General features: G+C 48.6%; 2 protein-coding genes across 3 annotated transcripts; both read left to right on the forward strand.

The window, feature by feature from the left end:
- Positions 1–1,734: 1,734 nt before the first annotated feature.
- On the forward strand, positions 1,735–11,497 carry ZPR1 (ZPR1 zinc finger). Its single transcript, XM_081172659.1, has 14 exons — positions 1,735–1,970; positions 2,963–3,124; positions 4,361–4,451; positions 5,307–5,377; positions 6,199–6,285; positions 6,426–6,548; positions 6,727–6,780; positions 7,042–7,108; positions 7,413–7,483; positions 7,565–7,654; positions 7,741–7,851; positions 8,228–8,314; positions 10,095–10,160; positions 11,212–11,497. The coding sequence occupies exons 1-14, from the start codon at positions 1,833–1,835 to the stop codon at positions 11,344–11,346; spliced, it is 1,353 nt and encodes a 450-aa protein (XP_081028785.1). The 5' UTR covers positions 1,735–1,832; the 3' UTR covers positions 11,347–11,497.
- A 2,407-nt stretch (positions 11,498–13,904) lies between these two features.
- BUD13 (BUD13 homolog) lies at positions 13,905–23,701 on the forward strand. 2 transcript variants are annotated; one of them, XM_081172595.1, is made up of 11 exons: positions 13,905–14,071; positions 15,648–15,744; positions 16,021–16,105; positions 17,321–17,378; positions 18,374–18,759; positions 18,887–19,239; positions 19,674–19,782; positions 20,899–21,037; positions 21,382–21,566; positions 22,191–22,272; positions 22,639–23,701. In XM_081172595.1, exons 1-11 carry the CDS (start codon positions 13,923–13,925, stop codon positions 22,730–22,732), a joined length of 1,737 nt encoding a protein of 578 aa, XP_081028721.1. In that variant the 5' UTR covers positions 13,905–13,922; the 3' UTR covers positions 22,733–23,701. The 2 variants fall into 2 exon arrangements, with proteins under 2 accessions (XP_081028721.1, XP_081028722.1); XM_081172596.1 differs by lacking the exon at positions 13,905–14,071 and adding an exon at positions 14,149–15,031.

The raw sequence follows: 23,701 nt of genomic DNA on the forward strand, positions 1-23,701 counted from the left end.
CAATTGAACTTCTAGGTTTTAATTGCCTTCCAATAGTTGCAAAACTAAGCACAAAATATTTACCAAGCTCTGCTTTGGTTGCCACAAAGTAGTTTTGCACCACTTATTTGCCAATCTCCCTCCACGCCCGCTGACTGTGTATATATGTGTGTACGTGTCTGATCAGTATGAATCTGTGAACAAAGCATTGCCGCTACACTTTCTGCATCAAACTTGGCTTCCTTGTCCTGCATTGTAAATGGCTTTTTGACCGTCTGTAATAAAGTAACATTTCCACTGGTCCTGCCTCTTGTTTTGTCTGAATCTGCAGTGGTCTACCACGGTGCAAAGGGAGGGCTGAAAACTCTGGTCCAGGCATTAAAAAGCAGAGACCCACCCCATCCTTGTGCACACACACACCTCCAACTGGAAGAGCTTGGTTCCTGGATCAGGCCAAGGTGGACCTGTCTAGCCAAGCACTCAGGTTCCCACCCACACTGGACATGCACAACCATTTAGGATGCCTGCAAGCAGCTCCTCCCCAGCAACTGGTATCCAGAGGTAGACTTCTCCTGGCTCTGGAGGTTCTATTGAGGCCTCTCATTTCCCAGCGGCTTGCAGCCTGGCCAGGCTCACCTTGGCAAGGACTTGTCTCCCTACCCGGCCAAGTGGTTCCTTTGCCACTGGACTGGGAGGGGAATGCTTCCCTTTCTGAGGTCTAACTGCCAGCAACAGGATCTAGTAGCCTGGCTTTCCAGTATGCCCACGTGGACAGAAATTCCATCCCAGGGTTTCTCCCCCTGTTGAACTTCTGCCTGCCCGCTGGCCCTCTTATTTCTCCCCCTGTTGAACTTCTGCCTGCCCGCTGGCCCTCTTATTTCTCCCCCTGTTGAACTTCTGCCTGCCCGCTGGCCCTCTTATTTCTCCCCCTGTTGAACTTCTGCCCGCCTGCTGGCCCCCTTATTTCTCCCCCTGTTGAACTTCTGCCCGCCTGCTGGCCCCCTTATTTCTCCCCCTGTTGAACTTCTGCCCGCCTGCTGGCCCTCTTATTTCTCCCCCTGTTGAACTTCTGCCCGCCTGCTGGCCCCCTTATTTCTCCCCCTGTTGAACTTCTGCCCGCCTGCTGGCCCCCTTATTTCTCCCCCTGTTGAACTTCTGCCCGCCTGCTGGCCCCCTTATTTCTCCCCCTGTTGAACTTCTGCCTGCCCGCTGGCCCTCTTATTTCTCCCCCTGTTGAACTTCTGCCTGCCCGCTGGCCCTCTTATTTCTCCCCCTGTTGAACTTCTGCCCGCCTGCTGGCCCCCTTATTTCTCCCCCTGTTGAACTTCTGCCCGCCTGCTGGCCCCCTTATTTCTCCCCCTGTTGAACTTCTGCCCGCCTGCTGGCCCCCTTATTTCTCCCCCTGTTGAACTTCTGCCTGCCCGCTGGCCCTCTTATTTCTCCCCCTGTTGAACTTCTGCCTGCCCGCTGGCCCTCTTATTTCTCCCCCTGTTGAACTTCTGCCCGCCTGCTGGCCCCCTTATTTCTCCCCCTGTTGAACTTCTGCCCGCCGGCTGGCCCCCTTATTTCTCCCCCTGTTGAACTTCTGCCCACCCGCTGTTCCTCCTATTTCTCCCCCTGTTGAACTTCTGCCTCCCCGCTGGTCTTCTTATTGAGTCCGCCGAGGCCTAGGAAAAGCCCGCGAGGCCCGCGCAGGAGTACTGCGCACTGATTCGGTCACACGACGCTTGTGACGTCACCCGAAGCCGGTGCCCTCTTTTCGGGCGGTGTGGGTGAGAATGCGCAGGCGTTGAGTGGAAGTTCCGGGTTGCCGGAAGCGTGCGTAGGTCGCTGCTGCTGCTGCTAAGGGAAGCATGTCGGCCATCGGGACCCTCGACCCTGTCCGGGGCGGCGGGGAAGCGACCCCGGCCCTGTTCCGCCCGCTTAGCGCCGAGGACGAGCAGCAGCTGCCGGACGAGATCGAGTCCCTCTGCATGGCCTGTCACTCCAACGTGAGCCTCCCCAAGATGCTAGTCCTCACTCTGCTGGTCTCTCTCTTCTCTCTCTCCGCCCCGGCTGTGGGGCCTCACCGTCCTCCGGGGGTGGCGGGATACGTCCTCCCCACCGGGCAGCTTCTCAAGAGGGGGACGAGAGGGTTCTCGCGGGGGGTTGCTAAGACGCAGGTTTTCCTTCTAATGGCAGCAGCCTCTGCCAAGATGGGAGCCCCGCTCCGCCGCCTCCATCGCTTCTTTTCCTATTCCTCCTCTTCTAGGACTTGCCCCTGGAGAGGAAACCCCTTTCTTGTGCTGGGCGACCACTCTTAGGCCTTGCTTTCTTGCTTTTTCTCTCTCCCCCCCCCCTGCCCCCATCGGCTGCACTCTGAGCAAGGACGTCTCCTCCCAAAAAAACCCCACCCATGGTGCCATATAGTTTCTAAACATCATTACAGTGGTACCTTGGGTTACATATGCTTCAGGTTACAGACTCCGCTAACCTAGAAATAGTACCTTGGGTTAAGAACTTTGCTTCAGGATGAGAACAGAAATCGTGCGGCGGCAGCGGGAAGGCCCCATTAGCTAAAGTGGTGCTTCAGGTTAAGAACAGTTTCAGGTTAAGAATGGAGCTCCGGAACGAATTAAGTACTTAACCTGAGGTACCACTGTATTAAATTTAGGGTGGGGGGGGGATAGGTGACTGTTCTTTGTTCGGTTTGGAGTAAGCCCATTGGAAATAGTGCCCCTAAGTGAGTCATGCCCATTGACTTCAGCGGGTCTACTCCGAGTCGGACTATCGTATACAACCCTCATTCAGAAATGGGGTTATAGGTAGCAGGTAGTGTTTGTCTGGGATAAGGCATGTCTATTACAGAGCTTTGGTGCAGAGGGGGAAGTTGTGGTGTCTTTGTATAAAGGGGAAAGGTGCTAAGTGTGACTGTGCAGCAGCCCAGATGTTTGGGATGCTGAGCCCTTGCAGTTTGCCTTTATTCTTCTTTTTCTTTATCTAGGGGGTGACTCGGTTGTTGCTGACTAGGATTCCCTTCTTCAAAGAGATCATTGTCAGTTCCTTTGCCTGCAATAGCTGTGGCTCGACTAACTCAGAGATCCAGTCGGCTGGCCGGATCCAGGATCAAGGTGTATGCTATATGCTGACTGTGCGGAGCAAGCAGGTGAGTGGTTTGTCTGCTTCCCATTCCCCTGTGGTAGCTTAAGGACCTTGATTTTGCTTTAGAAGCAAATTTGGCAGCTTTGACGATTGGTTTTGGCACAATCCCTGCCTGTTTGGATCCACTGCGTCACAGAACTGATTTGCTGTAAAGCTGATCTGGCTTGAGAAACCACAATTGGCAGAGAAGTAAGCTTTCAATCAATTAAGCTTACTTTCTTACAGTACAAAGGCAGCACAGTGTGTGGCTGTAGGTGGGCTGGGCTGCTGATGTCACGTTGCAGAAATCAGACTAAAGAAATCCAGATTTGAGGTCCCTCGGTGTGATCTTATGTTATATAAAAATTTAATAAACACTTTTCCAAGACTCAAGGCAGTGTAGAAACCACAGCCCAGATTACATATAGAAAACCACTCAATCAGTGCTAGAAACTTACTCTGCCATTCCAAAAGAGATGCCTTTTACACCCCTCCTCCAGTGCAGAGTTTAAAAACTCCTGTGACCCCCAGGTTGCATAAAAACATAACAGGCATCTAGCAGGGTTTGGGCCACCCACCTGTCAGTCACCAGATGTCATTGTGTCAGGTGACCTGTTTTCCTTTGCCCACACAGTTTTCAGTCAAACCATGCGTGCAAAGTAAATGGGTGTGTGTGCTCTGGATCGGAACTTGGGTCCAGTTTGTCCTTTAGAATTAACTTGTAACTGGATGGGGGGCAACCTTTGAATGTGTGACACCCACGGCGGGGTTTCATACAAACATGTAGGGCCAGTGGTTGGTCTCTAAGCGTTCTTCCAAAGTGGAATCCTGAAACTGGAAGGGAAAATAGCTTCCTTGTTCTTTGGAAGAGATACTTTGCTGACATCTGTTTGCAAATAGCTGAAAGAGGCATTTGGGTTTTCGTTCCATTTTCTGTGGGGTAACTAACTGCCACCTGTCTCCATTGCACATTTAAAGGTTGGCTTTGGTCATCCTTTTATCTCTGGTTACCAGGGATAAATGGTAACATGGGCACAAGCTTCTAGGAAGAGCCAGAAGGAATGGGCTGCACTGGAGCTGATTCAGAAGGCCTCTTCCCCCACCCCTGCTCTGGTTTGGGTTAGTTGGGGAGGTGTTATCACTCAGCTTGTGTTTCCCTTTAGTTCATGTGTGCTTTGGGCATGTCCTTGTCCTCACCCAACCAGGTGGGCTGCTGGGTTTCTAGACTGGTATAACCTCTCCTGTAAATCATTCTCCCCAGGATATGAATAGGGAAGTGGTGAAGACTGACTGTGCCACAGCTAGAGTACCCGAGCTAGACTTTGAAATCCCTGCTTTTTCTCAGAAGGGAGGTGGGTATATGGTCGTTTCACTATGTCTTGGGGCAGCTGGTCTTTGGGATGCAAGGAGCTACTAGCACCTTCCTGACAACCTGTTCCAGAGGAGGAGCTGCTGTTTGAGGGTGTGAAAAGGAACATTTTCCACTGTGGGGCTTTTAAAGGGTGTGTGGAAGAGGCATTTGTTGTACTGGCTTGAACAAGAGGGCTAGAAAGCCCCTTGGTCAAGCCCCCTGCCCAGTCAGCCTATAGAATACAGATCTCCACTAAATAGCTTCCTGCTCTCATGTTTCTCTCATGTAGAGGCTTACTGCCTCCGACAGCGGAGAAAGAACATAGCTACTGCGGCAGGTAGCCACGGGGAGTCTTCTCCTCCGTTAATTTGTCTACCCCTCTTCTAAAGCCATCCCAGTTGGTGGCTGACACTGCTGACTGCTTTCCAAAGTAGCAGTGCTCCTTGCTTAAATCATTGGGGATGCCAGCTCACCCTGTGTTCTGTGCACCTGCTGTGATTGCCAGTGTGCCAGTTCCATCTGCTCTATTTTCTAAGGGCAGCTGGCGGGGGGAGGGCAGTGGAATTGATGGGGGTACAAGGCAGAGAAGGACTTGTGTTGCCAGGCTGCCTTTTGAAAAGCAGAAGTTGGGGCCTCTCTTCCCTGTTCTACCCAGTCTTGGGCTCACTGCAGAGGATCTGGTCGCTGGCAGAATGGACTGATATCAGTCCACGAGAGCCAGCAAAGGAGCCAACCTTGTTATTTCTAGTAATAACAGTCACTTTTGCGTGCCAGTGTGGAAGACTATAACTGGTGGGGTCTGGACTGCTGTGGGTAATGATGTGTCTGCCCTTTCTCTCTACCTCCCTCTCACTAGCTCTTACCACCATTGAAGGGTTAATTGAGAGAGCCATAGAAGGATTGAAGCAGGACCAGCCATTCCGTAGGGTAAGCTGTTTGCAAGGGCTCCGCAGGGGGTGGGGGGAGCACTTTCTTGTCTGTATGGGCTGAGCTGTCATTTCATGGGGCTTTTCGGTCAGCTGGCAGGGGAAAACTTCTGCCTGAAAAGATACCTGGCATTGGCAGGTGCTATGGCAGTGCTCATTGTGTGGCCAGTATATTAAATGATGTTTGAGTTTGACCAAACTGCGGGAGGCAGTGGAAGACAGGAGTGCCTGGTGTGCTCTGGTCCATGGGGTCACGAAGAGTCAGACACGACTAAATGACTAAACAACAAAGGTTTAGAAGTCACCCTTCGGGAAGCAGAACTTGAGAACTACCTAGAAGCACTGAACGCCCTTTTGGTTTGGGCAGCTCTATCGCAGTCCTGTGAGCTAGTAAAGCTGGTCCTAAATATTTCTAGCAGTATTGTTAAAGGCCCCGGAAGTCCAGAATATGGGTGGCTAACACCTTGCCTACCCCCCTTTTGGTAAACAATGACTCACTTGTTGAATATGTCTGGCAATAACATGCAGCAAGTGATGCTGGACAAATAACAGAGAGCAGAGGATATGAGGCAGCTTTCTCTGTGCTTGTTTGTTTGATATTCTTTGCTGTAAAGCAGGGAAGGGGAACGTTTGGTTCTCTGGTTGTTGTTGGACTTCAGCTCTCATCCTCCCTGATCATTGGCCCTGCTGACCGCAAGGGGTGATGGGAGTTGTGGCCTGTGGTGTTGGATTTTAAGTCTGGTGTTGGACTCCCAAGTTGTTCTTCCAAGCTGGTCTGGATAATAGAGGCTAAAAACAAATGCTTCTGCTTTTTGGATGCAGGAAACCCAACCAGACGTTGCAGAGAAGATCGAGGGATTCATCTGTAAGCTGAAGCGCTTGAAAGATGTGGATTCAGCCTTCACTTTTGTAAGTACCACCAGGACAGGGCTGCCTTTAGTTGTGGTGGGGAGCCTTTGCCTATCCTGGCATGCACCCAACTGTTCCCTGCAGAAGCAAACAGAGGCTATTAATGGCTCTTCCCTTCCACTTCCTTTCTCTCTTGCCAGATCCTAGATGACCCCTCTGGCAACAGCTTTGTGGAAAACCCTCATGCTCCACGGAGGGACGAAGCCCTGGTGGTGACCCACTACAGGAGAACCGCTCAGCAGGCTGCTCTGCTTGGAATTGAGGTAGCTTGAGTTAGAGGGTGTCTGGCCTTAGTGGATTCATGAAGGCTCCGTAACTTAGTATTTAGGCAATGGTGTTCTAGTTCATGTGCCACTGTTGTTGATCCCTTGACCTTTGAGCCGTGCTGCAGGTCCTAAGAGTGTGCAACAGACAAATTCCAACATCTCTGCTCTTTCTTAGGCTGATGAATCCAAGGAGGACTTGACTGACTCTGTGGACGACCTACGGAATGAAGTGAGTAAACTGCCCTTGAGGTTTAGGCAGAGTCTTCTGGAGTACTCAGTGGCCTGCTTAGGCCTGGCTTGCGCCCTCTGGAGGGTTCCTGTTCCCAGCAGGGGTCACTCTGCAGAAAGGGACTTAGAATCATATGATTGTAGAGTTGGAAAGGACCACAAGGGTGATCTTGTCCAACCCCTTGCAATGCAAGAATCTGAGATCAAGAGTCTCATGCTCTGCTGACTGAGCTATCCACTGTGCCCCTCTCCTGTATTCCAGGTGCTGCAGTTTGGCACCAACTGCCCTGAATGTAATGCCCCGGCCAGTACAAACATGAAGCTGGTGCGTATCCTTTTGAGTCTGTGAACAAGGAACATGTCACATTCCAGTCCGGTCATGTGGGGCCAATAAAGTGTGTGCGTGCAGATGCCTCGGTCTTGGCCAAAGAGTGTGGTTCAACCAAACATACCTTATTCCTTTTTTAGTGGTGGAGGAACTGTGTCAAGGGTGGTTTGGAGTGCTGTTCTAGGGCTGGGATTCTGACAGTGAGGAGATCTGACAAAGCAAAGAAGTGGGTCTTGTATCTGTATCAGTAAAACAGGTATGTGAGTTTAGCTGTTTGTTGGTTTCCTTGACTTCTCCTTCTCCAGAGATCCCTCATTTCAAGGAAGTCATTATCATGGCTACGAACTGTGATGCTTGTGGGCACAGAACAAACGAGGTGAGAGGCTTTTGGTCTGGCAGGGTTGATGTTTCCTTGGATGAACTCTGTCCAGTTTACAGTTTTCCTACTTGTCCACAGGTTAAATCTGGAGGAGCCATAGAGCCTTTGGGGACCAAGATAACCCTTCATGTGACTGACCCATCAGACATGACGAGGGACATCCTCAAGGTGTGGTGCTGTTTTCTCCGTCATTGTCCATTTCTTGCAAATTTCTGCCTCCAGAAACTAAGTGAAATGTCCTCCTTCTTCCGCAGTCCGAAACCTGCAGAGTGGAGATTCCAGAGCTTGAATTTGAGCTGGGAATGGGAGCCCTGGGTGGGAAATTCACGACTCTGGAAGGATTGCTAAAGGATATCCAGACTCTGGTGAGTTTTGTAATAAAATAAATGTATATCCCACCTTTGAAGGTAAAGCCCTCACAAAGTGACTTGCACTTAATGAAAACACATATTGGAAGGAAGCTGTTAAATTAAGGGGGGGGTGACACCTTAAACCAATAGGAACTCAAAACAAATTTGAGTTGGCTTGTTGGCTTCACTTCAGCTGGAGAAATGTCCTTCCTCTAGACAGGTGTGGCTCTTGCCAGCAGGTGCCAACAGGTGTTGGTCTCTGGAGGGACAGGAGACAGGAATAATGTTTCGGAATGGGAAGACTGAATCTGCTGGATGTGAGCAGAGTCACTGGCTGGCTTAGGGGGCCCTTCTTTTGAACAGGGACTAAATTCTGAGTTGTGTCTTACAGGTGGAGAAGAACCCATTCACTCTGGGGGACAGCTCAACATCAGACAGAGCAGAAAAACTCTGTGCATTTGGCAGGAAGCTGCAACAGGTTTGGTGCCTCTTTATGCCTTTAACTCAGCATACTATGGTTTTCTGTTTTTTTGTACATTTTTTTTTACTGTAGTTTGTAAATTTTAATTTTGCTGGATTTTATGGTGTTATTGATATATGCCTACTGATTTTTAGTAAAAGGGATGCGGGTGGTGCTGTAGGCTAAACCACTGAACCTCTTGAGCTTGCCAGTCAGAAGATCGGTGGTTCAAATCCCTGCGACAGGGTGAGCTCCTGTTGCTCTGTCCCAGCTCCTGCCAACCTATCAGCTCAAAAGCACGCCAGTGCAAATAGATACATAGGTACCACTCTGGTTTCCATCAGTGTCCCGTGTGCCAGAAGCGGTTTAGTCATTCTGGCTACATGACCCGGAAAGCTGTCTGTGGACAAACACCGGCTCCCTCAGCCTAAAAGCGAGATGAGAGCTGCAACCCCATAGTCGCCTTTGACTGAACTTAACCGTCCAGGGGTCCTTTACCTTTTTTACCTACTGGTTTTTAGTTATGTTTCATATTTGTGAGCTGTTTACTGTGTGAGTTATATTCTTTAGTTTCATTGGATGTCCAGAAGTTCTGTCGTTAGGAGAGAAGGAATTTTTCCCTCTGTACACTTTCTTCATGCCATGAGAAATTTTATACATTTCTATAATGTCTGCTCTTATTCACCTTAAATTCTGTAACCTTTCCCCATAGGGGAGTTTCTCCACCTCTTTTTGATGGTTTTGGTTGCCCTTTTAAAAAAACTCTTCCAACTCTACAATACAATCGTATCATGCTTCTCAAATTCCTTGGCACTCGTACGTTTTGGCTCCCAAACGCCGGAAACCTGGAAGTAAGTGTTCCGGTTTGCAAACGGTTTTCAGAAGCTGAACGTCCGAAACTCCTGCAGCCAATCGGAAGCCGTGCCTTGGTTTTTGAATGGTTTCCGGAGTCAAACGGACTTCCAGAACCGATTACGTTTGAGAACCAAGGTGCGACTGTTATCTTTTTTGGAGGTGGAGAACTGTGCACAGTATTCCAAATGTGGTCACACCATAAATTTGTATAATGGCAGTTTTATTTTCAGTTCCTTTCCTAATGATTCCTAGCATGGAATTTGCCCCTTTCACAGCTACTGCATACTGGGTTGACACCTTCATTGAGCTACCCACTATAATCTCTGAGGTCTCTCTCTGAGACTGCTAATATTGAGTGGTATATAATGTTCAACTGTCCCCTACATAGCATAGCCAGGACTAAATTCCTGGGTCCTGTTTTATTGCGCTTGGTTGGCAGGCCTGTTGAGTCACACGCCGCACTACTTTTGCAGGACACAGATCCCTCTGTAACTCTGCAGGTGGCGAGATTCCTGAACGCGGTTATCTCACACACAAAGACCACTAAAAAACAACAACATCATCAAAAACTAATCGGACAGTTATGATGAGAGTGCATGTCGGATCTCGTCTTCAGTTTTCCTTTTTCTGCGATCCGTCCCTTGGAGCTCCCCGGGCCCCAAGCTGTTATTTGACTCTGCTCAATGACCCACCCTTGCATCGTGGTGTTCTCCTTCTGGTGCCGAATATATCGGTCTTTATGCCTCTGTCCTTTATGTTTGTACATATTTTATGGGCTAATAGCCGTAAATAAATAAATAAAATAAATAAGCTAATTAAATGATGAGAAGGGCATCTGGGCTCTTTGGCTTGATGCTCCTCCTGTACTTGGGCTGATTTTCTGGCTGGGACGAGAGGCTGTGAAGCCTTCCCTGATAGGCATGCCTTTTCTGTTTCTCTCCAGGTAGTGGATGGGCAGTTGAGGATACATTTTGTCCTGGATGACCCTGCAGGGAACAGTTACCTCCAGGTACAGTGAACTTGGGACAGAAGAAACAAGGGGTTGTTTAGCAGATAGTTCTGTAGGAAGTGCTGGCCATGTTGGTTCCTGAGAACAGGAAAGTTCTGAGAATGGCCCATTTAAAAAAGACAGGCTGTGGTGTATGCATGTGCCTGGCTGCTGAGTTTCAAAGTGCTTGGGGAGAGAGAGCACAAAATGATGGTGATGACAAGAGGCCTAAGATATTGACACTGCTGAGAACAGGCTAAGATGGCACCAACCCAGGTGTTATGTGACCCAGCTCAGCACCCGGGACAACAAGGGAAGAAAGGGCAGAGTCATTTGACAGAGCTGGAGACCTCCGGACAGTGTAGGATGGTAACGCTGGAGGAGTGGAGGTTACAGCAGGGATGTTTATAGGGCCACAGGGGAGTCTGTACCTTCCTTACCCATGTCAGGAACGGGTCACAGGACGAGGAACGGAGCAAGTGCCTAAGTTCGGGGTTTGAGGGGCCTGGGTAGTGCATTGGGGGCTTGAGGCCGGAGAATCCATGGCTAACACACTCACCGCTGAAAACGGCTTGAGCCAAGTTGCAATCTTTTTGGCTTAGCATCTTGGATTTTGAGGATAAGTGGGGAGTTTTGAGATTGGGGAAAACATCGGATATCCAGGTGCCTCCAAACATATTGCTGAAGAATCTAAGCATGCTTGCGCTCAAGCCCAGCATTGCATGCCTTGAAAAGTATTCAAGAGAGAGAGAGGTGTATACAAGTCAGGGATGGGGCACCTGGTGTTCTCCAGAAGAATGTTGGACTCAATTCTCAACATCCCAGACCACCTGCTGCAATGGCTGATAGCTCTCATCCACATGCATGTTCCATGTAACTGATCTCAATATACACCTGCTCTAGATTTGGCCCTTGCACAAGCCACATGATCCCTTTCCTAAAATGAGCTAAACGGAGCAGGCCCTTCTACCCACAGACTCCCCAAAGCTGGTGATTCATTCCTTGTGGGCTGTGCAGGAAGGGTTTCTGTGTCGTATCCCCGCATAACACAACCGCCTCTTGCTGCCTGCAGAACGTTTACGCTCCTGAGGAAGACCCGGAGATGCGAGTGGAGCACTATGAGCGGCAGTTTGAGCAGAACGAAGAGCTGGGCCTCAACGACATGAAAACAGAGGGCTACGAAGCAGAAGGCTCTTCCCAGCGGTAGCAGCGCCACACAGAGGCCAGGACAGTGTTGTGCAGAGAAAGACAAACAGTTCTGCCTGCCTGGCGAAGGAAGGGTCGGATTGTGATTCTGGATTGAATTTGACCCACGGAAAGCTTGCTAGCAGGGTTTCTCATAAAAAGCAAAAGCATTGCTTCTGGTTTGAGGCTCATTTTGTTATGGCCTGGGATTCTGTTGGCGCAAAAAGCACAGGCCATCCACTGCTTGATTTACTCCCCCAACTGGCCCATCAAAGTTAGATGCCCAGGTATATCATTGCCCAGGGTCTTCAGCACTTGGTTCTGTATTGAGTGCTGCCTCCCGCATGAATAGTGTCTGGCATTTTCAGTAAGGGAGGCAACATTGTCAGTCTCCTCTTCTCCCCTGTTCCCTTGTGGGTGTTCGGTTTCTTTGCATTTGTTTTTCTCCAGAGCAATAAAAGTGAGGTGTGTGAAAAGACAACTCCTGCTTGCCCTCTGCTAGGGCCACTCTGCTCTTAGGAGAAAAATGAAGGATATTCAAGCCTTGAAGAACAGTAGGGATGTAATCGACCTTAGCTCCCTCTTAAACTAAAAGCTGGTACCCGACCTTGAAAGAATTGTATTTTCACACAAGCAGCATTGATTGTCTCTGCTTCGCAAGGGTAGGGGCTTTTCAGTGAAGCCTGCTTTCCTCTTCATGTGTTAGCTAAGGCTGGGCAATTTTGTCTAAAAACTTGTCAAGGCTGACACCTGTCAGTTGCACACTTGTAATAGGGTTTGTATAAGGTAGTCCTCTCCACCTAGGTGTCATGGCATAAATTGGCCTTTGTCAGGCTGAAGCTCTCCAGCTGTTTTGGATTATCATCCTGGTGGGCAGAAAGGGCAGCTGATGGGAGTGACTGCTCAAAACATCTTGAGGGTACCAGGTGGACAAAGGCTCCTGTAAATTACGGGGCTTCTGAAGATCTGTGTCTGTGATCATATTTTCTACCTGACCAAAGGTGTATACAATGAATTGTTCTTGGCTCTCTGGCCTGTGCTGCAGTGGATAGAGAATACCAAACAGTAATGGGTTGCTGGATCAGACCATACATATCCTGCTGTCCTGTTTCCCACACTAATGGTGCTCCCCCCACCCCAGTGCCTCTGGGAAATCCACAGTTGGGAGGAGGTGAGGGCAGCAGCAGGCGATCGCTCATATTGCTCTGTTCCTGAAATGTGGAAGCCTCTCAGCCTGGCAATAGTATTGAGAGGCGAGGGTCAGGGGGCTACAGGGGTGCCAACTTGAATAAAATATTGGGAGGCCAGGTAAGCTCTGCCCCGCATTACAAGACGTGTCACACGCACATCGTTTGAGTAGCAATGCCCATCAATTTTGGGGCCCCCTGGCCCCCTCAAATATAGTAGTTGGCGCCTATGCCTCCCTATGAGGGATCCTAAGATAGGTGGTAGGTCTGCATCTGCCCCTTCTCTCTCCACTCCTCTCTCTTTACTGCGTTACTACTGCAATCTGTTGGGACTATCCCAAAGCAGTGGATTAAAATAGAAGGGGGATTCCAACTAAATATTAGGAAGAACTTTCAGGCACTAAGGGCTGTTTGATAGCGCAACAGGCTCCCTCAGAAAGTGGCACATTTTTTTATTGGAGGTTTCTAAGCAGAAGCTGGGTGGCCATCTGCCAGGGCTGCTTCAAGTGTGATTCCTGCTTGCAGGGGGTCAGACTGAATGACCCCTGGGGTCTTCCAACTTTACAATTCTGTCATTCTGCTCCCCACCCCACTCACTTGGCTGTGAAAGTCATCTTGGGCCAGTTCCTGTATCCTCCGCCTAGCCCACCTCACGGTTGTGCTGGGGAGGAAGAGAACCAGGCAATTCACCTTTAAAAATAAAATAAAATAATTTATTTGGTTTTACAAATTACAGCTTTACAATCACATATCCAACACACAACAGAAAGACAAGATTGCGTAGAATCTCCTGGACTTCTCTCCTCCCCTTCATGAGTCCAATTGTTAGTCATTTCCTTCTGCATCTTTTATAATAATTCAATTTTTTTACATCTTCATTATATCCAAAATTCACCATTAAACTACAAGTGTTGTCAGGCCATTCACCTTGAGCACCCTGAAGGAAAAGGTGCGGATAGGCTTGCAATAATAAAAAAGGGTCGCTGCTCTGCGCCCCCCCCCCGCCCCCGCTTGCCCGGTCGCCTGGTGGGCATGGGATTACAATACAGTGGTACCTTGGCTTAATTTGTTCTGGAGGTCTGTTCTTAACCTGAAGTACCACTTTAGCTAATGGGGCCTCCTGCTGCCGCTGCAGGATTTCTGTTCTCATCTTGAAGCAAAGTTCTTAACCCGAGGTAATATTTCTGGGTTAGCGGAGTCTGTAACCTGAAGCGTATGTAATCCGAGGTACCACTGTATTGCATTCCATCCCTCGCGCAGAGATGTTGCCGCTAGAGGGCGCCCTAGGCTCCCGCGCTCTTCACGGCCCCCAGCAGCTCCAACCATAGAGACAGGAGGAAAAAAGAGCCTCGTTCTCTATGGTTCTGACTCCGTAGCCGACCTGGCTTCCGCTTCCTCCCGCCTGAGGAAGATGGCGGCGGCCTCGGCTTCAGCCTCGGGCCTGTCCAAGGCCGAATACCTGCGGCGGCGCTACCTGGAGGCCGACGGGCCGGAGGCAGACTCGGAGGCCAAGAAGCGGCGCAAGAAGAAGAAGGCGGCGAAGGAGCTGCCGCCGGGAAGGTGGGAGACGGAGGGAGGGAGGGAACAGGGCTGGAGGGCCGGGGGTGGTGGTTGGCTCTGTCTCCGCCGCGGCCGCCGCCTCCTCCTCCTTCCTGCCGATGGCGAGGAGACCCTCCTCCCTTTCCCCGCTCTGCTTTCCCCCTCCTTTTGAGGGGTATGAACGCATAGAAATATCTGCGCTTCTCTGCACGGCCTCTCAGCCTCGCCTACCTCGCAGGGTTGTTGTGGGTGGGGGTGTTGAGTGAGAATGGAAGGGAGAACCACGTGTGCCACCCTTGAGCTTCTTGGGAGCCAAAAGAAAGGGATATAAATGAATAAATGACGGTTGAATGCCAAAGTTCACCGCAGGGCAGCCTTGGTTGGTCAGACTGCCCGCCTTGCTTCTCAAGCCACAACGCCCATTTGTGTTTTTAATAGCCTTGCAAATATGCCCAAATATACTGGTCTGCAGCATTTTTTACTTGCTTGTTGAAAGGCGGCAGAGGAGGGATGGAGCATTGCACAGCTGGGTGGGGTGGAGGAGACCCTTCCTTGTCTAGCAGCCTGCTTGCATTTCATGCTGGGTTTATGTCGTACCTGTGAAATTCCTCCTTCTATACGACAAAGGTGAACAAGTCCAATTATCTCTCTCCCACCGGACCACCCGACAGAGCGTTCCAGGCAGCCCACTTGCTCACATCATCTGTGTGGCATTTCATGACCTTGTCTATGCAATTTCTGGTTTCCTATTCCTACCAGATTAGTGCTGGAATGTGAGTCTTTTTATGCCTCCACCAATCTTCCATTTCCCCTCTTTCTCTCCTGCTGTGTAACCAAGCCTCAGTAGCATTCAGTAGCATTGGCTGCCATTCATTCTATTCCCTTCCTGTCTTTTCTAGGAGTTTACTGTAGCTTTCAGATTGTAAGGTCCTAGAAAACAGCAGTTTGTGGTCTTTGTATGAGAATCCTGCAAAATGGCAAGTACGTTGATGGTGCTGCCCATAGAAGCCTTTAGCATGCCACTCATCTCTTAAAGCAGTGGGCACCACATAATAAGAAAAATGAGGGCGCAGCCCACTTGTGCATTCTGAGTTTCTAACAGACTTATCAGAATGTTGGGCTTGGATGTGGGAAACCTAATAACTAGGTAAAGGGACCCCTGGCCGTTAGGTCCAGTCGTGGACGACTCTGGGGTTGCAGCGCTCATCTCGCTTTACTGGCTGAGGGAGCCAGCGAACAGATTCCGGGTCATGTGGCCAGCATGACTAAGCTGCTTCTGGCAAACCAGAGCAGCTCATGGAAACGCCGTTTACCTTCCCGCTGGAGCGGTACCTATTTATCTGCTTGCACTTTGATGTGCTTTCGAACTGCTAGGTTGGCAGGAGCAGGGACCAAGCAACGGTATATTCTGACAGCCTAGCAGTTATCTAGAAGATTTATTCATGAGTATGATGGCTTAATAAATGGAAGTGTTTGTAATGCTACACTGTGATACTAATGCGATTTCTTATTCTAGGGAGCTGCTCTTTTTTCCAAAGAATACATTTAAAGAATATGCTGATCTTTGATCACGTTGTGTTATCTGTTTGACATCCAGAATTCGCATAGTGGATGATGATGACACAAGCTGGAAAAATATCCCTATTGAGCAGGAAAAAGAGGATGAGGAGGGGGATGATGGAGACTTACCTGTGGTGAGTATTTGGAGGCAGTTGGAAACAGAGTGCTTAGCTGTACCATCACTTATTTTAAACTGTTTAACTCTCTGAGTAGTACATCATCTTTTCTTCTCAGTCGTGTGTAGTGAAGGTCAATATAATTTCCATTTTACTCATTGGAATTGGAGGGTTCAGACAAGCACAGATGCATTCAGTACACACTGTAACAAGGGTTGCTCAGTTGGGGAGATTTTGGCTTTGCTGTGCGACGTGCCTCTTGGGATTGCCCAGATCTCCTGTCTTTCCTTCCAGGTGGCTGAGTTTATTGATGAGCGGCCAGATGAAGTTAAATGGATGGAAGAATTCCGAACCAGTAACAAGTGGAAGCTGTTGGGAGGTTAGTGTTCTGTAGTTCTTCTAAATGGGATGATTATTTTGTGCTCTGTGAGATACTTTCATCAGGTTAGCGCTGCATGTAGGCACACAGCCAAGATGGGCACAATTTTTTTGGGGGGGGGAGTGAGGGGGTTATTTTGTATAGTTATGTCTCTCTTTCTGTAGGTGTGGCAGAAGAGTGAGGTTAGGTGAACAGAGAAGTAGCTTAGTAGATGTTATGGAAGCATAACCAAGAGATAGCGGTTACTGCGCAAAAAAGAATGAAGATGGAAAATAAATACACTTTACTTATTCGTGTTTATGCAGTGTAGAGGTTCATTGGGGTCTTAATAAAATAAGACATTATAAGAATGCAAACTGTGTCAGTAATGGAATCTCATGTAGAATTAAGCTAGTGTGAACATTTTTGCTATGACATATCACGTGTGATCCGTTTTTCATAACTCTGCTACAGAAGTGGGTCAACAGTGACCCTTCAATGATATCCCAACTCACATCATCCCCCAGCCAGCATAGTTAATGCTTAAGGATGGTGGGAGTTGTAGTCCAGCAGTATTTGCAGGGTGAAACAGTTTGTGGGAAGTGGCGTTTGAAAAAGAAGTTTGTGGGTTGCCAAAAAAGCCTGTCGGGGGTTTACTTTAGCTTAGGGAGGGGGCGAGCATAGGAATGCAGGGAGTTGCCTTATGCCAAGTCAGACTTTGATCCATCCAGCTCATTGTTATAGATACTGACTAGCAGGAGTCTCTTCTTCCACTTTGAGACACCAGGTATTATCCCTGGGATCTTTTGCATGGAAAAATATGTGCTCTCTTCCTGGACAGTGATGTGAATTTTCCAGAAAAAAAATATGAATTGGGGTAATTTGCATTGGAAAACTTTCTGATGCTCTAGAAGGTGATCTAATCTAGTGTGTTTATTTTACTTATATTTAGTAAACAACGCTTAGAAAGGTTGACTCTGTCTGACTTGCCTAACAATGTATTTTTAATTGGTGTTCATTGTTACTAATTACCATATGAGATGGAATGCATTCTGCAGAAAGATAAAGCACTGGAACACGTTCCGCTCCACATCACCGCTCCTGGGTTAGTTTTCTAGACATTGCTGTCCTTTGCATGACCATTGCAAAAGCCACAAAACTTGCATCTTCTCATAATGTTATGGAGACAATTCAGAGGTCTACATAAACATGGCTTGAATTGCGTCCTTTTTTCAGATCAGAAGAAAGAGTCACAAGAATCTGATCATTCTGTGACTGCAAAGTCAACAAAGAGGTAAGGAGGGTATTTAGTTGAGCATTTAACAGCTCATGTTTTCCTGACTAGGACACATCTGTGGTATAGGAGGAACAGATGGAAAGCTCTTTAACTTGAGTAGGCTGAAAGCAAAGAGTAAGGTTACCATAACTTCAGTCATAGAGCTTCAGTATGCTGATGTCAATGTAGTGTGTGCACACTCAGATGATTTCCAAACCATCCTACATATTTATGCAGAAGCTTACGAAAAGCTTGACCTATCGCTCAACATCCCCAAAACCAAAATGCTGCACCAACAAGCCAGAAACAACTTCTCCGCCACAAATCCAACTGAATGTTAAGACAGTGTTGTTTACTCACTGTTAAGACAGTGTTCATGAAAGACAATCTTACTTGTCTACGAGGGATCATCAAAGGAGGAGGAGGAGGAGGAGGAGGAAGAAAAGCTCCTTCAGGATGATTTTAACAGCTGCTGTGACAGTGGCTTTAACCTTCTGGATTGGAGTAGCTATTTAACAGTTTGTGAGTGGAAGGAATGACTAGCACTTCATGTTTGTAGCACACCAGCTCTATGGAATCTTTGAAGCTAAGGCACAAAGCTTGTTGCAGGCTCATTGAAAACCGACTGTGTAGGCTCTGCACAGTTGAAAAGAGCACAGTAAGCCTCCCAACATCTTTATGACCATAGTTAGAACTGGGCTGGGCGTAGTGCGGCATAAGAGGGGTGTCAAGATAAATAATTAATTGTCACATGATTCCAAAGAAAGAGCACACATGGTGGACAGTTGGCATTCTGACTGTGGTGGTATTGGCAAAGAAACTGGCAGTGGCAGAGTTTCAAGTGCCAACACCAGGAGGCTGAGTCAGCCCACTGGGTGTTCCCTGGTCAGGATTGCTACTCCCCGCTTGCTGCCAGCCTGCTGTGTCAAAACCATATAAGGCAGCAAAATTTTACTGAAAGTGACTTGCCTGTTTGAAGCTTTGACTAATGTGCATTTTGGATTTCCTTCCAGTTCAGACGCCACAAAACAGAAAAGAGCAAGGCATTCGCCAGACCAGTCACCGCCGAGGAGATGTCATGACTCTCTGGACCAATCACCGCCCAGGAGGGTCCTCCGTGACTCACCAGATCTGTCCCCGCCCAGGAGGGGCCGTCGTGACTCACCAGATCCATCACCTAAAAGGCATCATTCTGACACAGGCAAAAATAATACCAGAAGCTCGCATGGAGGCCGACAGGAACACTACGTTGACAAGTCCTCAGCCCATCAAGGGTGGCAAGCTACCTCTGACCTGTCACCACCCCAAAAGAAGACGCGTGATTCGGATGTCGGCTCGTTGCTATCTCAGAAACGGCAGTTGCCCACTGGGGGTCTAGGAAAACAAAGCAACGCCAGAGGTGAGTAGATTTGTGGAAGCCTTTCTCCAGAGAGGAGTATGTTTTGGGAGTGTGAGTTATTGGAAGTCCTGGTAAACATCCAGTCACATTTGGTAATTTGTTTTGATGCTTGTATGCCACTTTACAGACTCTGAAGCCAATAAACGGTCCCATTCATCAGCACCTTCACCGAGGAAGCGCCAGAGACATGATTCTGAATCCGACTCCGATTCTCCCCCACCCAGGAGGAGTGCCAAAACCTCCTCAGATTCGGACCTTTCCCCACCACGGGCCTCTCGCAGTACACACTCACAGCGCCCGAGCTCTCCTTCCGACCTCTCTCCCCCCAGAAGATCACGGGGCAAGTCTTCGGACTCTGATTTGTCCCCTCCCCGAAGAGGTCAAGAAGGCAGGAGGAAGGCCCACAGATCCAAGAGCCCCCCTGACCTCTCACCACCTCGACGGGCCAAGGACACCAAAGGGAAGGATGGCATCCAAAAGGTGAGGACTTTGTTATTCAGCAGTAAATGTGCTGATTCTGTTTTGTAAGCATGACAACCATGATAAGAACTGCTGCCAGACTTTGCTTTTTCTTCTTCTCTCCCTGCCCCTTTTCTCTTTGTGTGTTGTATTGTTGTTTTTTAATAGATGGTAAATCTGCAGGCAGGGATGTCTTGTTTTAATTGATTATATCTAAACTACTATGGGAGCCTTTTGGGCTGAAGAGCAGAGTACAAATGCTCTAAATAAATAAATAAATAAATAAGGAACTGTGGAACCCTGTCATGATTTTCTGTATGCTTTCCCCAAGTGCTATGGGGAATGACTTCCCTCAGAGGCAGCTACACTGGAATTGTATGGGCTTTAGTACTTTTGTGGAACTGGCACAGGGGTAGCATTTTTGACACAGCTGTTGTGCTGCTTTTGGCTTGCAGGGCCCTCAGATGCTTTCGGGGGGCAAAGCTGGCTTAGTGTCAGCTGAGCTGCTGAGGAAGGAGCAGCATGAGCTCAGGAAACAGCAAAGCAGCAGCAAACATTTGGAAGGTGAGCTGTGGGGTGGGAGGCAGAGGTGGAGAATGTGACTTTCTCAGGGTCACACAGTGACTTCATGGCACAAGTAGGACGTGAATCCAGCCCTCACCCCCGGGGTTGTATGGGCACCTCTGTTTAAAACCCATCAGGACATGTCATCCCCACCAAGACTGGGTTATTATAGCAGGAAGGAAAGCGGCTTTCAGAAGGAAGTGTTTGGCTGTGACCCTCCATAGTGGAGCAGGGCCCACCAGAGTTTTGGGCAGGTCCTCCTGCAAATGCAGTGGTGATGAGCTGGGACTGCTAGTTGCAGGAATGGGTAGTTGCAGCTGCTGCATTCTCTAAAGCAAACCACTGTCCTTTCATACGGATGTGGGGGGCTATGATTGAAAAATGTGCAAGCCTACAGATATTTGACGCGGGTGGCGCTGTGGGTTAAACCACAGAGCCTAGGACTTGCCGATCAGAAGGTCGGGACGGGGTGAGCTCCCGTTACTCAGTCCTGCTCCTGCCAACCTAGCAGTTCGAAAGCATATCAAAGTGCAAGTAGATAAATAGGTACCGCTCCGGCTGGAAGGTAAACGGCGTTTCTGTGCGCTGCTCTGGTTCGCCAGAAGTGGCTTAGTCATACTGGCCACATAACCCGGAAGCTGTACACTAGCTCCCTCAGCCAATAAAGCGAGATGAGCGCCGCAACCCCATAGTCGGTCATGACTGGACCTAATGGTCATGGGTCCCTTTACCTTTTACAGATATTTGGAGTCTAATTGTTCACACCCAATGAAGTTAGCACCCAGCAGATTGAAAGGAAATGTAGATAGACCTTTCACCTGTGAAACTCGAGAGCTGCTAGCAGTAGTGGTGTTGAGCCATACGATTTGTCTCGTCCTTGGCTCATTGTAAGTCTAAAAGCAAAGTTCTGCAGTCCAGAGACCCGCATTTCCTGCAAGCGGAAAAATACCAGTTCAATTCATCATTTACAGCTTTGCTTTACTACAGAAATAATCAAATGTTTACTGGCTGTGCTGAGTTCACCAAACGGATAGATTCGATGGTGCGACATTTTTCAGCCTCCTGTTGTGGCTAGCTTGAATGCCTGACTCCTTCTCCCCTGCTTCCCTCCCCCAGCTGAATCGCGACATGCTGAAACGGTTTTCCGGGACAAGTCAGGCCGCAAGAGGGACCTGAAGCAGGAGTTGCTGGAACAGCGCAAGAAAGCAGAGGAGAAATCCGAGCGAGATGAGCAGTATGCCAAATGGGGAAAGGGGTAAGCTGGTTGGTTCCTGCGTTCAGGGCAGAAGCCCCACTTCCCTATCAGACCACTGAAAAATGGGGATGTGAAAATTCACTTAACAGTGAGAAAGGAAGGTGTCCTAACACCAGCTCAGAAGATTGATCCTGACACCTCCTGCCTGTAGCATTGAGCCACAACTGTTACCCTAAGAGAAGAGCCGCTATGTCAAGCCTTCCTTGGTGTGTTGCTGACTTGGGCAACAGCAGGTGACCCTTCTCTCTTTCCAAACCTCCTGTAGTGTCTTGTGCAAAAAAGGCAAGAAAAAAAGTTGAGTCCAGCCGCTTATGCCCTGCTTTGTTTTGTGCCTCTCCCTGCAGCCTCACACAGAGCCGGCAGCAGCAGCAGAATGTGGAAGATGCAGCGAAAGAAATGCAGAAGCCACTGGCCAGGTACATTGACGACCAGGACTTGGACAAGATGCTGCGGGAGCAGGAGCGTGAAGGGGACCCCATGGCTGATTTTCTTAAGAAGAAGAAGGCCAAGGAGAAGAAAGATACCAAAGGTCAGCACTTGCGGTCTCCAGGTGTTACTGGTTTGTGGCAGTGGGGAGGGTGGCTGTGGTTGACAGGAAGAGGCACTGTGCTAATTCTTGTGGTTCCCAAAGGTAAATTCTGATCTGTTACAGCTAAGAGGCAGAATGTTCAGCTTGGAAATAACTCTGACCCTAAGAGATGCACCTAAATGGAGTTTTCAGCAATGCCTTTTGAAAAGGATGGGGTGTCAGGAGTCAGAGGAGTAACTAAAGCTTTGTGGTGAAGAGAACTGGGCAAGAAACTCCCCCGTCGTCCTTCTCTGTTACACCCAGTCCTCACATTCTACTTCTAAGCTCCCCTCAACAAAAATTGCTTTCTGGGGTAGAGGGGGGGAAGATGTTGTTCAGGGCTACTTCCTCTAGGAAGGCATTTTGTGATGGATGGCATATCAGGCATTCTGCTTTCTTGCCTTGCCTCTGTCTTCCTGTGAACCCTGTGCCTTGCACCATGTCTTCCCCATAAATCACACGGTCTTTGAGGACCACTGTTGACTTCCTCTATGTGTGTTGGGTCAGTGCTAGCATAACTCCCTGGCTTCACTGGAAAAAAATAATTGTTGAAGCTGTTTGCTTATTTTCCTTCCCCTTCTTCAGAAAAGCCAAGATACAATGGACCAGCACCCCCACTTAATAGGTTCAACATCTGGCCTGGGTATCGCTGGGATGGAGTGGACAGGTAAGTCTGTCTTTCTGCTAGTAATGGTAATAGACGGTCTCCAGTTACAAAGAACCATGTGATGTATCCATGTGGCATTTCCTACATGCAATATTATTACTGAAACAACTTCTGGTTTCGTGTCCATCCTTCATCCTTGATCATGACACTGAAGCAGCATCCCTAGTGGGGTTTCTTTGTGAACTTTGTGGGTGGGTGGGATATCTTCATTCAGCTGCTGTTGGCAACTTTCTCATGACCAAGATTTGGGGCTGGGAAATTTGAAGGACTTGGTTTCACCGTGAAGGCCACCCAGCTCCTCCAAGAAATCTGCCTGCCCCAGTTTATTGTTGGTTCACCTTATTGACATTGTTTCTGTTCCTGTAGGTCCAACGGCTTTGAGCAGAAGCGTTTTGCCAGGATCTCAAGTAAGAAGGCAGTTCAGGAGCTGGCATACAAGTGGAGTGTCGAGGACATGTGATTTTCCATCCTGAGATGCGATGGAACCTCCTCACAGTGCTGGAGATGGAAGAATCTCCTCTGCAGCAGGGTTAAAGGGGTCCACCTATCAAGACTGTTCCATGTGGTTTTGGAAGGGCTTGTGGCAGCTTGCCGTTTCCAGGCAGAAGGCGAGACTGATGGAATTCCTGCAGTATATATAGACTGGGCAAGGAGGAGTGAGAGATGTGGTGCAGAAGCCCCAAGTCCTTTTCGGATGGAAACCTCTGGAAATCCACTGCTGGAAGAAACTGGTCTCTTACATATTAACCTCATGGAGCAGTTGAGGTTGCTGCAGCTGTATTTGAAATCTCAGGTGCTTTTTCTGGGTAAGGAGCAGCAAGAGACAAGGTTAAGGAGGACTCCCTTCATTGAATAACGTTCCTTCTGCTTCTTTGAAGGGTTTGACTGTTGTTTCTTGTAGCTGCTGGCCATGGTTGAAACCACTGGCTGGTTTGTGACTCTGAACATCCTGGTGTACATAAGCACAACATCTTCCTGCGTTTTCTGTCTTGCACTGTTGGGTGCACACACTTCTGGACTGTGCAGTTTTTGCCTGGGCAGGGAGAATGCTTTCCCATAGCCTTTTCCTAAAAGGACCAGCTGGAAATCCGCACTCTTGTATTTGAGAATAAACTCACCTCCAACAGCAGCTCAAGGAGCTAGTTGGGAAGTCAACGTGTAGATTTTGAAACCCTTTTACATTTCCCCTGAAACGTCTGCTGATGTCACCGAAGGAGTCTCTTCTGTTCCTGCAAAACATAGGGAAGCTAAATGCAAAGACTTTGTCATAGGAAATGGGATTCTCTGCAGCTAAATTTTTTACAACCCTTTGTATTTTTGATGTACAGTTTGTAAATAACAACTTCCTTTTCCAGTTTGGTTGTATGCATTTTGTAAAGTTCTGTTACCACCATGTTTGTACCAGGGAACAAGAAAGATTTGGGCTTGA

This window comes from Podarcis bocagei, assembly GCF_964188305.1.
Source record: "Podarcis bocagei genome assembly, chromosome: 15".
Taxonomy (NCBI): domain Eukaryota; kingdom Metazoa; phylum Chordata; class Lepidosauria; order Squamata; family Lacertidae; genus Podarcis; species Podarcis bocagei.